Genomic DNA, 12,560 nt, shown 5'->3' with positions numbered 1-12,560 from the left:
GCCTAACATGTTTACTAAAATTTACAATATGTTACTTTTAAAATTAAAATATTATTTTAAAAAAAAAATCCCCCCCCCCCCATTAGGGCCCACACCACAGGTTCAACCTTGGGGTCTACAGATCCTAAATACGGCCCTGGGTTATTGGTTAGCTAGGTAGAGTCGGGGGGGGGGGGGTATAGTGGCATGCACACCTGATATATAGGCCCTTTCCCATCACCTGCGAAAAGATGTGTCTGTGTGGGGTGTAAAAGATGGATAATGGCAACACGGAAACAGTTGTTGAAGGTGGTATTATGGATGTTGGTGTGGATGGCAACTGTGAAATCAGAGTTTTGGGTGGATGAATCGTGATTATTGATCCTTTAGTTCAAGGGGATGGAGGTTTCACCCAGGTAGAAGTTGAGTTGCCACAGATTTGGCAGATGAGAGTGTAAATCAGGTTGGATGAGTGGCAGGTGCTCTTGGGGTGAACTCACCTGCGAAAGGGGATCAGGAAGGTGGGGGAGGTCTTGCAATTGTGAGCTGGGGGGGGGGTGACAGAAGATCACCCTAGGTTTATGCCAAATGATGTCCCTGGTGTTAGGATCACTTGCAGGATGGAGACGAGGGAGTGGAGGGTATGTCTGATTTCCATTATGTGGGGGTGGTATTGGGTGATCAGAGCCAGATGATTGGTTTTGGGTTGTTTGGTGCGCTTGTCGGAGGTGGCTCTTGTGATTTGTTTGTTGATGAGGGTGGAGGGGTAGCCACGGTTGGTTAGGGCTTGTTGCAGGCATAGGTTGTAGTTTTGGCAGGATGAAGGAGATGAGTTGAGGCGTTGGCTTCTGAGAGATAGGGAAAATGATGGCTTTTTGATGTGGTAAGGATGTGAGCTGGAGTAGTGGAGATATTGGAGGTGGTTGGTTGGTTTGTGTGTATGGAAGTTTCCAAATGGTCTCCCGCAATGTGGATGTCCACATCTAGAAATGTCAATTGGTCTTTGGAGTGGAACCAGGTGAATTTGAGGGTAGTGAAGTTGTTTAGTTGGTTTAGGAATCTAGTGGGGGAGGGTTTGCCATGTGTCCAGAGGAGGAAAATGTCATTTATGAATCTTAACCAGAGGAGTGGTTTCAGTTGTTGGGAAATTCCTGTTCCAGCCTGCCCATGAACAGGTTGGCATAAGAAGGGGCCATACGGGTACCCATAGCTGTGCCACATATCTGCAGGTAATGTTGGTCACCGAAGCAGAAGTTGTTGCAGGTAAGTACAAGGTTAGGTAGTTGTATCAGGAAGTGGGTGCTGGTATTGTGGGGCTTGGCTCATCCCTGCAGAGTTGCCAGGTCCCGATCGAAGAAGAAGCGGTGCGTATAACGGAAAAAAATACTGTTTCGTCACCAGGCTTGTCAAAAACTGTGAGTGTGTGGGATGGGTTGGGAGGGTGGTGGGTCTTACCGCAACCAGCCAACACCTTCGTTCGCGAAATATGGGAGAGGGCCTATATATCCATCAGCCATGAGTCGAACCACTCCACCTGGCCTGAACAAGGTCACCCAGTAACTTCCCCACCTCATCCGATGCTCCCCCAACCCACCACACTCGCACACACACTCAGTTTTTGAGAAGCCTGGTGACGAAACAGTGTTTTTTCCGTTCTATGCTCCACGTCTTCGATAGGGACCTGGCAACACTGCAAGGCTCCAACTTCCTGTTCCATCTCTTTCTTCTTACTCTGAAGATGCTACGATAAAGTTAGCAAAAATTCGAATTTTTTCCACTTTCAGGTGTTTCCCTTCTCTTCCTTTGACTTTTATTTAGCCCTTTTGGCCCTCCTTGCTTTTATTTATCTATCTATCTATATATATATATATATACCGTATATACAGGGCTCAAAAAATCACAGTCACCAGGTCGCCATGGTGACTGTGATCTTTTGCTGTAATATTGCCATTTTTTTAAGTTTGCATGTACAAAATTTTGAAGATCTCAAGTTCAAATTGCAGTACAGCGTAAGTTAGCAAATGATTTTTTTATCAACTTTGTGAACATTTCATAGAATCTGTAACTATTCCTTACTCCTTGTCACCCAACCCCAAATTTTCTGCTTTCTCACATGATTTAGCACAATAGCCAGTAGGCAGTCTCCTGGCACCCGAATTTCAGAGCTGGCGCCTAGCTCTGAAGAAGATTTAAAATAATATATAAACTACAAAGATCCTTTGAGGTGTGAGTCAAAGGGCTTGCTTCATCATGTAAAGATAATCTGTAAGTTTTGCGAGGTAAAGGTTTTTCTTGCCTGTGTTTTCTGAGTGACCTTTTCGCTGCTCGATTAAATACAATGAGATTCATTAATATTTAGTAATTTATCCTCAACAGTGAGATTTGTACATGATAGATGTGATTAGCCGATAATGAAAATATTTATTATTACCACTTTATTAATTTTTTGACACATGTATTTAGTTTAAGAGAATACTTATTTTTATGAATGAATCCTGTGAATGTCTGTATGAACCAAAGTTTCCTTTCGAGCCAATTTCTAGCACATGCTTTTTACTTTTCATTTTGGCAATTATAAGGAAAATAGCAGCAGCAGATATTGACCCACTATGTAAAGTCGCTCGTCTGCGCAATGGCCTGAGAGAACAAAAATCTACTAAAACAAGTAAGGTAACGATAATCTGGTGAGGCTAAAACAAGCAGGTGAGCTGCAAATAAACTTTCATGGTATTACTGTTAGCAAAATACCAATTATTGAAGATAATTATTACAATTAGTAGCTTTTTCTTTAGAATAACACACATTGCATTAACACTAAAAATCCAATTATTAGCATAATCTGATAAATATTGGTAAGAATTTACAATACCGGACCCTTCCGTAATTTCTATCCTAGTTCTTATACTCATGTAATACATAGTCCTGATGAAGTATCTGAGGTTAACAAGTGGGGGGGGGGGTAACGTGTTGAAATTGTTAATTGACGTGTAGAAGTTGTAAAATAAGCTTTTCAACTACCGTGATCGTTCTTCGTATACAAGCATGGAAACCATGTTTGTGCAACATAGCAGTCACTTGTTCAGCAATCTGCATGGTGTGAGGAAGATGGCGACTTTGAAGGTAGGAAATAAATTCTTTTGTAAGGTTCTTTTAGTAACTTTTAGTTGGGTACATATTAATAATACAGGGCATTCGTTCATATTTCGCATAGTCAATAATTTAGGACACTTGATCATGATTGTATAGATAAAATTTGTCGCTCAAGTGCTACGAAACTGACATTTTTTTACGATGCCCCACAACCATTCACACACAGCCCGAAAAACCATTCACGGTAAGGTTAGGCAAAAACAGTTAAAATTTAGTTCTAAAACGTAAAATATTGGAGAAATCCAGGGCTTCTGTTCAATCGCGGACCACTCAATTTAGCTTATTTTGCAATTTCTACGTGACCCCCAAATTTTAACTTCAAATTCGTGATTAGGAGGCTTCAATTAGTGAGTATGCGAAATATTACAAAAATCGGGGAGGTCCGGTATTGTAAATTTGCTCCTAAATATTTTAGTTGAATATATTAATTAAACTAATAGCAATAAATTTATTTCAAATTATGTTGATTTACTAAACTTGGGATAGCACAGAAACACTTCAAATGCTAAGCCTGTATTAATATTTGGAAACTTGGAATGATGCACACCTCAACACTGACTAAAAATCAGTAATGCAAAGGTTGTCTTTTGTAATGCCTGTCAGAAGGAAGTAAGAATACTTTAAAAAATTGCAGCTGAATATTGCACCATACATTACTGTTAGCTTTGAAGTAGCATTATCAGTAAAAAAAATGATAACACCATATTTTCCTTGAGTAGCACTTTTACTTTTTCTTTGTATTCTGTAGGATACCAAAAAAACTGTATTCATAACTGCTTTTTATGTTGATTTTTTTTTATTTATATACACATGCAAAGAGTTTACATGTTTATTTTTTTGATTAACTTCGGTGACCACTGTACCATCCACATAAGAACTCGAAATAGCCGGCTTTATTGGTTTTTGGTCTGCGCTGTTATGCCGATGGCAGGTGTTGGATTGTCTGCCATGTCTTCTGCTAGTTTTTACATGCTCAAGTAGTGGAAACCAGATGTGGCAGGATTATCTATTATCAATATTTAGTTCATGGGACAAATACATAATGGTGTGAGTTCCCTTGATTTGATTCTTACTATATAATTTTTATTTTGCTAATTTTTGAGGTTTATACGACATGCATATTAAATATAAAATCTCAGTTTGATTATATATTTGATATACATTTTTGAAGTAAAGCAAGCACTAGCTTACATGAACAATGATATCACTTTTAGTTCTTTACATTTGTTCCAAGAAAATATTTTAAAAAATGCCAGTAAAATTTAAATCTTTAACTTACCTGCCCAGATGCACCAGCAGGTCTCTTGATGGTTGATTGCAAAGGTTTAATCCCATGCACAGCTCCTAAAGCAATCCCACTTAGACTGCTAAATGCACCACTTGGAATATTTGTACTTGTACTTGAAGATAATAAAGAACTTTGGCCTGTTGACATTATGGGTCTCAATTGCACTATATTCCCATCTGCAGATTTTGCTGTCACCAAAGTTTGCGAAACTGGCGTGAACTGAGGCATGGTGCTACATATACTAGTCAATTTTCCAATCACGTGTCCTCCAGCACTGGTGGTCACAGATGAAGTTGGCTGCTGAATGACGACAATCGACGGTGAGCTACTGCTTGTACTAGGTGCTTTTGGGTCAGAATCGGACACAGTGGTTCGTGGCACAACTGGTGGTTCATCTTGTGAACAAATTTCCAAGTCTTGCATGTCTACATCAGGAGTGACAATTACTGATTCTGGCAAGTCAGGCAGAATAGATTCTGGGGAAGGCGACCTGTCATGGGATCCATGAGATTCCAACTCAATACCACTATTAATAATTGTGCCATTGTCATGACCTGACAGCACTGATCCTTCGGAGAACCCCGACTCCTGGGGCCTTAGTTTTGTAATATCAGGATCGACACTTTCACCTTCACTACTCAAAGACACTACACTTCCTAGTTCCAATGACACGGGATTAAATCTATCTAATTCCGCTTGAATATTGGCAAAAGTCTCCAGTTCACAAGAACTGAATTGAGTCACAGACGATGGCAAAGTCAAACTACTTAGATCTCCATCTCCAAGAGCTGTATCCACAAGATCAACTCCACTGCCGGTAGACTGCAGGACAGACCCATCAGGTGGTTTATTTCCACCTATAAAACAAGTAATACAAGCATCAATTTAAAGTTCTAATACAAGCATAAGTTAAAATTATATCAAGTGACATGACTCAAAAAGTGTTTAACCAAAAACTTGGGAGAATGTTCTAACACAATAAATCAGTTGCAGCAACATAAAACTGAAGCAATGTCAAATAAATAAGAGGCAATGAAAAGGGTAAGATATGATTGCACCACAATCTATGAGTAATTACAGTAACCTTATTCTACTTATTGTATGGAACAAACCATTTGTATTTTTTCCACAATGTCACTGCATGCCATTGTTCATTATTGCCATATTTGCTCCAGACCACATACACAAGTGAGTTGAGACTTAACTCTTCAACTTTCACAATGCAGGTGGCAGACCAATGACCTAATGGAACTGCCATACAAGGTTTGAGAAGGCTAGCTGCTTGCTGTCCGTAGTCGTAATGAAAGAGTGAGAGTACAGCAAGTTTCTGACAAACAAAGATGCTGAAGTATTTCATGCCGGGATGTATATGTGATTATGGTGCAAAGGTATTTACAGCACGTAAAGACAAAACTAAATTTGTTAAACCATAAATTGAAGTAATATAAAATAAATCTTCCCTCAGCCAAGCCTATGATTAACTTATTACAAAATCAAGTTCAATAAATATTGTGGCAATGCAAAGAATAATATAATAAATAACAGAACAACAGGCAGGACTGTAGGCATAGGTGAAACTACCAGACGATCAGGTTCCACTGACATCTAACGTACAATCAAACCCAATTGAAAATTCTCATTGATCATCTGAATTTCATATTGTATACAACTTCTACGTAAGAATCAATCCACTTAGACTGCCAAAAATAAACTCATAGTTGCCTTCATGATGTTTTTTTTTGTTGTTTTTTTTAAAAAAAATGCCTAGTGAAACTCTTCCAAGAATAACACACAGTGACAAGTACATAAGAAGGCATGACAACTTTCCAAGCTGTGACTTTCAAATGGAACTAATTGGATTCAATGCAACTACATACTGAAAGAGAAATATCATGAGCTGGATGTTCCTAGATTGTTCTATCTTCCACAGCACTCTTATGGAATAAATCATTTTGCTGCTGCATATTTAGCTGTGTGTGGTTGCATGTATTTTTGTGTAAGCTGTTATGAAGATTAATAAAACAGCTCAACGACCAAGAATGACAAATGAACATTTGTTGTCAGCATTAAGAGTTTCCTACTCACATAATCTTATTGCACACATTGAGAACCTAATTTCCACAAGAAAACTACAATTGTCCATAGATGGTTTCTTGACAAAATGTTTGTATATTTGTAACCCATTTATATTTGGAACCAACACATAAAATGGCACAACTCATTTTCATGAAAGAATTACAATTAAAATACTTTTCATTCAAATTACACACATACATAATGATGGACTTCCTTTGTATCATTTTTGCACCCCCTCTGGTTCCTAATTCTTTGTACTTGTACTATATATAATCTAACTAATATACCGATGCTGCATGAGTAATCACTGGAATCCTCCTCCCTCTCAGAGACGAACCCCTTCCGGAAGTGTACACTTGCGCAGCCTACTTTTCACAACATAAATGCCTGCCAATTAATACTTACTGCATCTGAAATGCATAGATAACTTTTTCCAAAATTCAAACTTACTTATGCAATCATTTCCAGTTTTCCAAATTCATTCCCCAACCTCCTATAAAATTGCAAGACTGTTACTTCCATATTCTCAGCTTATTGCTTTTAGACCTCGTGCAAAATTGACGTCTCCCTGCATTTCTCTGTGGGTATTCTGAAATCCACATAATCATTTCACCTATCCTGCTTCCCAGGAGCTGTGATTAATACAGTAAGGTGAACAGTAACATTACAGTGGTACACTGGAATTTACATTTCACACACCATTTGTCAAATTGGAGCAAGTGCACGGCTATATTTAAATACTCTTTCTCGCCTCTTTAAATTGAAAGAATTTAGTTTTGGAAACGACCCTAATCCATATTTCACATGTATCATCTTTCAGTAAAACGTTACGTATGACCTTGTACATTATCTAAATTCATAGTCTCAATTACAGCTACAATAAAGCTATCATCTTTCAATGAAACTTTACATGCCTTCTACAGAATATGAACACACATAGGTATATTCAAATACAAAGATTACGATATATTCGATCGCAATTCTAAAATAATACGACGTAATCCGGTTCAAATTGTTGGGGAATTAAAAAAAATATATAAGTTATAGTTGTTACAGAATCCACTATGCAATTTGCAATAAGTAGGCCAAGCATGAAAAACGTATAAAACGTAGGAAGACGTAAACAAACACATTATTTCCGATGTTATGCTAATAACGGTATATCTTCAAGTAACAATTCAGACTCGCAGTTCTAATTTATACAAGGCGCCCCAAGACAAAAAAAGATGATAAGCGTAAAATTAGAGAGAATACTATACGAGATATGAAACTTTGAATACGGTAATTTCATTCTGAATTCTTCGTTGTAGAGCACGATATGATGATAAAAAATGGAACTTCAATCTAATAATGTGCAAAATTTACTCCATAATGTGCTTTAAACCAAAGGTCGCTTACTCCCGTTGCGCAGTTTTCGCGATCAACTAGTCACCTCAGTTCGCCATTAATGCAGCACCACAACGCAGCCGAGCTCAAATGACGCGCCATTTTCTGCCAGCAAGGCAGGGAAATTTGAAACATTATGCTAGTCTTTTTGTATTTCAAACAGGCTTCAGTGTAACAAACAGCGGACGGTCTTCCAAATGTCGCTCAAGTTACTCAGAATGCTTTAAACGCTCCCTGAAAGAAATATTTAAAGCATCATCCAGGTTCACTTTTAGATAGACCAATTTCAGTGTACAGGCTAACACGGAAGGGTGGGGGCATATTTGGTAACAACATTTACTTTTACGTCTCACTAGTAGTTACGCAGCGTATACCTTAAAAAAAAGACTCAGAAATCTCCTTCGCACTTTAACTTATACAATTCAAGTAAATAATGATACAGGATGTTGCCTTTACCTGTCTCAGTAGCTGGCATCTTGTATTTGTTCAAAATCACGCGCCCACCATTACCATCCCATAATACTTCATGCCGCCGCGTATGAACAAGAACAAAGGTCGTTGCACTACTTGTATACTGATTATAATATTTTGGATTTCATTAGAATATCATAATCTTTAAAAAAATATTTAAGACTATAAATGTCGATCAATACATCTCTATAAATTCTCTGTTTCTTAAGTATGAAGATCTTTTCAAATTCATAAGAAGTCCTATTTCGTAGCTTCCGCGTAAGAAAATATACCGACCAATCATCCTTGGGTTTCCCAAACTTGGTACAAAACATAATATGGCCGGCTCCGTAATGTCTGTAAGACAACAGCTCATAAATTTGACAAATGCTGGCGGATCTCATAAGGATCAAGCAGAAAAGTACATCTGAGAATATTCTTTGATTCTATATTATCTTAGTTATGGATGTCAGCTTTGGTGTCCTTCTGAGTGCTCTAGTGATTTAGTTTAGATTTAGTTGACCCATGAATTTGTAATGTTAAGGAGCGATATTTGAGTTATATTTACATTTACAGGTGGCTGTGTGCATGGAATTGACACGCTCATGTTGTAAAACTGTTATATAGTTTGGAGAAATTTTCCCTTGTTATAGAATCTTTGTTTCAGACTAAACTGTATGTAATGTATATTCATGTTCGGCAGACAAGCCAAGTAGTGGTAAAATTCAAGAATCTGTACACGATGCAAGGCTGTTTTTCAGGACGTAGTGCAAATTGAAGGAATTTCATGTGTTTTTCAATTAATCCTACAACAACATCAATTTACTCCCGTCTGCACTACCTGTTGTAAATCAAAAAGAAAATTTTAGACTCCCATTTTAGTGTCATCCACTGTCCAAATAATTCTCTTGCATTCTGCAAATGATAGTATCACAGAATGTGAACTAGCTCTATGTCCAATTTTCTCTGAATTTACACTTTCATTACTATTAGTTGATAAACCTGAATTTGTAATTGTTAGTTGTGCATTTAAGAGGAAACGCTATATGCACAATCCACACTAATAATTAATTAAATAATGAGTAGCATATGGGCCTATTTTCACAGCAAAATAATTACCTGAATTATTTCCATAACATTGTATTTTGTCTTATTTTATTATATTCATGGGCATCGTTGCTGAACTTACTGCTAAGAAGTTATTTTAAATGAAAACTGGGTATGACTACTACTGTCAGCAGGTAGTGACAATAGCAGAAAGTGCTGAAGACCAAACATTACATCATCAGGTGGGTACCGTCGATGCTCTGTACCCCCGCGATAAGGTGATGATTTTTGTGTCATTTATGAAGATTATGTTGTATATGAACGATTTGTGTTGTTTTTAGCTTTAGGAAATGTATTATAGTGGAGTAATGAGAGTTTTTTGGTGGGATGATTTATGACGTCATTTTCATCGGTGCCATCTGCATGTGATATGAAGGAACATGTTGTTACGTTTATTTGTGTTTTGTTACTTGGAGCCGTGTTGGAAATATCTGAGATTGAAGGTTGGCAATCCTGGTGTATGTCAGGCTGTGCGAGATTTACTGCAGACGATGTTTCGGTTCATGTCACATGGTACTGGGATTTTGTTTGCAAGGTGGGCATGCATTTGGTAAGAGCCTATATTAGATGCTTTTCCTAAGGAATACATGTCATATATCGTTGGAAAGCTTATTGTATAAGGAATTAAAAAACGTCAGTCCTGATGTGAGGAAAAACAACTTGTAGGAGGAAATTGAGGAAAACCGTTGTTGTCCCGATATGTGGAATTGAACGTACGGAGGGAATTTTTCAATGAATAGAGTGCTAATGGAACCTAACCTAACCTTGTAGGCATACCTGGTCCCTGTGAATAGTTCGTGGGGCTACCGTGAACAGAATTTGGAAAGAAGGATAAAAAGTGCTTACCAAAAGAAATGCCACAGTCTGGAAACAAGTCAACAATAAGGGTTTTCAACGATGTACTAAATTGTTACTGGGGATAAACGTATTTTACACTATACCATGCCCCAATTTTTGACATCGAAACCTTCCTACAGCTCCATAATTTACTTCCAGAATCATCTCGCACCTATGTATCCTGCAAATCTTGTCCATCTTCAACAATCTGTTTTCCTTGCACCATGTCAAACACTTGTCTCTGGTCCCTAAAGTAATTGCCAAGCGCTTCCTTTTCTAGAAGTCATCCAACCATCATCCATGCCATTCTGATAATACACATGCGCAATGAACGCAAAAAACCAATCACCACCCCGAAAGCAAATTAGCGAAGCACACGCAAACACTAGCCTGCAGTGTTGTTAACCCCCATCGCTTACCACCGAAAGGAAAAAAGGACGGCAAGTAGATTCCATCCATGCGTTTTTATGGTGTAAGTGTTGTTCATTAAAAATGTGGTAACACTTGACTATACTGGAGACACCTATCAATGATTTATTTCGCAATTTCTTACATTGATAACGGACTATTCTGTGTTGCAGAACATTTCTTTAGGTGAAATAATGGATTTCTAACGAGAATAATGTCTATTTCTTACATACGATAGCCCCATGAACCATCACGGGGACGAGGTATGCGTACTAGGTTAGGTTAGGCCTGTTAGGTTAGGTTCCATTAGCACTCCTTTCGTTCAATTTAGCATATACGGACAACATCGGAATTACAAATTCCACGGCATCTTCCACACCGGCAACAACTTCACGATGCATCCTTAACACATCATGTTGTAGCAGCAGCAATAGCGCGTATTGTGCTCTCGTGCAGAAAACAAATGGCGGCAGCAGCAATAGCACGTCGGAAATAGATTTTCGTAGTAAACCACATGCATTCGCATTAAAATGGATCAAAACTACATTCCCGAACATCAACAACGCTACAGAAAATGATTTCTCCTGTAAATTTGAAGAAATCCGTCTCCGGTATAGTAAAGTGTTACCAAAAATGTATATTGGGGAGTGCATCAACATTTTCAGTATCGTGGCGTTCTTTGGCTGGGCAACCACGTAGCAGAAAGTGCATTGTTTTAAGGTTAGTACTTTTTAAAATTATATATTCTCGTTCATATTGAAAATGGTTGTGTCATGATTTTACAATACCGGACGGTTCCCCAATTTCTTTCATTTTGTGCACAGTCAATAATTTAGGCCTCGTAATCACGAATCTGCAGTTAAAATTTTGCGCTAACGTCATGCACGGGTAGCTCCACAAACCATTGACGAATAGCCCCACGAACCATGCATGGTAAGGTTAGGCAAACATAGTTAAAATTTGGGGCCATAGTAATGTCAGGATATGCCAGGAGTGTTAGTTTGGGAATTCTTTTACGGGAAAAATGAGCGATAGTAGTCAGGAATAGGAGTTTCTTGTGCTTACGTGGGTCATACTCTGCGATCAAATATCTCCGTTACTTGTGGTTTCCTACCGCTGGAACCGCACACTTTTATAGTACGTGAAACATTGAAATTTGTCAATTAAAAAAAATTACGTAATTCTTGAGGGGTTACAGTGGGTTGACGGCCCCATTAGGTGTTTCAGAAATATTTTCCAAAGTAATTTTGATGCTAACAGCCCTAAACCTGACCTGCCTAACCTAACAGTGAAAGCATTAAGGACTGTAATATGCAGAAAGAAAAAGTACTTGGCTCTTGCATAAAAATAAATGCACACTAACGTAAGGTTCATATACGTCAACAACTAAACAATACACACGTCCGTGTACCTGGCCAAAATAATGAAGCTTTACCACCTGGTGAAAATAGTCACTCCATTAAATACTATAACTATCCTAATGGTATAAAAATGTATAATACTTGAACATGTCTGTATTTTACGAACTTCAATGTTATTCAGTTATGCTTGTTCGGAAATTATTTCTTAATTTTTTTAATACAAGTTTTTAAACATATTTCGCAGTGACTAGGTTCACCAATGCAAGCTTTTCAGCTATTTTTTTCCAGATTTTAAGCTGCTCATGTACATAATCTACGTCCTAGCCTGTTATGCATGTATCAAGTTTACAAATATGCATATAAATATACAATATTAATGGGCAATTATTTCTGTATGGGTGACAAGTTCTTTTATTTCTGCATACCTTTGAGTTGAAAAACTACCGCATAGTGGACCGATATTGACTGCTACTGCTAATATGTCACATGATATGGGTATGCAGGGGTATTACATTCCT

General features: G+C 37.9%; 2 protein-coding genes across 3 annotated transcripts in view; one reads left to right on the top strand and one right to left on the bottom strand.

Annotated features, from left to right (window-relative positions):
• The window catches only part of LOC146003250 (protein lin-54 homolog), a 106,366-nt gene extending 97,942 nt beyond the window's left edge, over positions 1-8,424 (bottom strand). The window contains exons 1-2 of the mRNA XM_083141431.1: positions 8,336-8,424; positions 4,409-5,274 (exon numbers count right to left, since the gene is read on the bottom strand). Of these exons, the coding sequence (XP_082997557.1) occupies positions 4,409-5,274; positions 8,336-8,354 (885 nt within the window). The 5' untranslated portion in view covers positions 8,355-8,424. The remainder of the gene's footprint in view (positions 1-4,408; positions 5,275-8,335) is intronic.
• Positions 8,425-8,632: 208 nt separating this feature from the next.
• CSN4 (COP9 signalosome subunit 4) overlaps positions 8,633-12,560 on the top strand; it is a 53,881-nt gene continuing 49,953 nt past the window's right edge. For both annotated transcript variants that reach the window (XM_083141430.1, XM_083141429.1), the window contains exon 1: positions 8,633-8,750. In XM_083141430.1, the coding sequence (XP_082997556.1) occupies positions 8,668-8,750 (83 nt within the window). In that variant the 5' untranslated portion in view covers positions 8,633-8,667. The remainder of the gene's footprint in view (positions 8,751-12,560) is intronic.

Source organism: Lepisma saccharinum, chromosome 20 (assembly GCF_977018435.1).
Source record: "Lepisma saccharinum chromosome 20, izLepSacc3.1, whole genome shotgun sequence".
In the NCBI taxonomy this organism is placed as follows: Eukaryota; Metazoa; Arthropoda; class Insecta; order Zygentoma; family Lepismatidae; genus Lepisma; species Lepisma saccharinum.
This window is presented reverse-complemented; position numbering and strand designations above follow the sequence as displayed.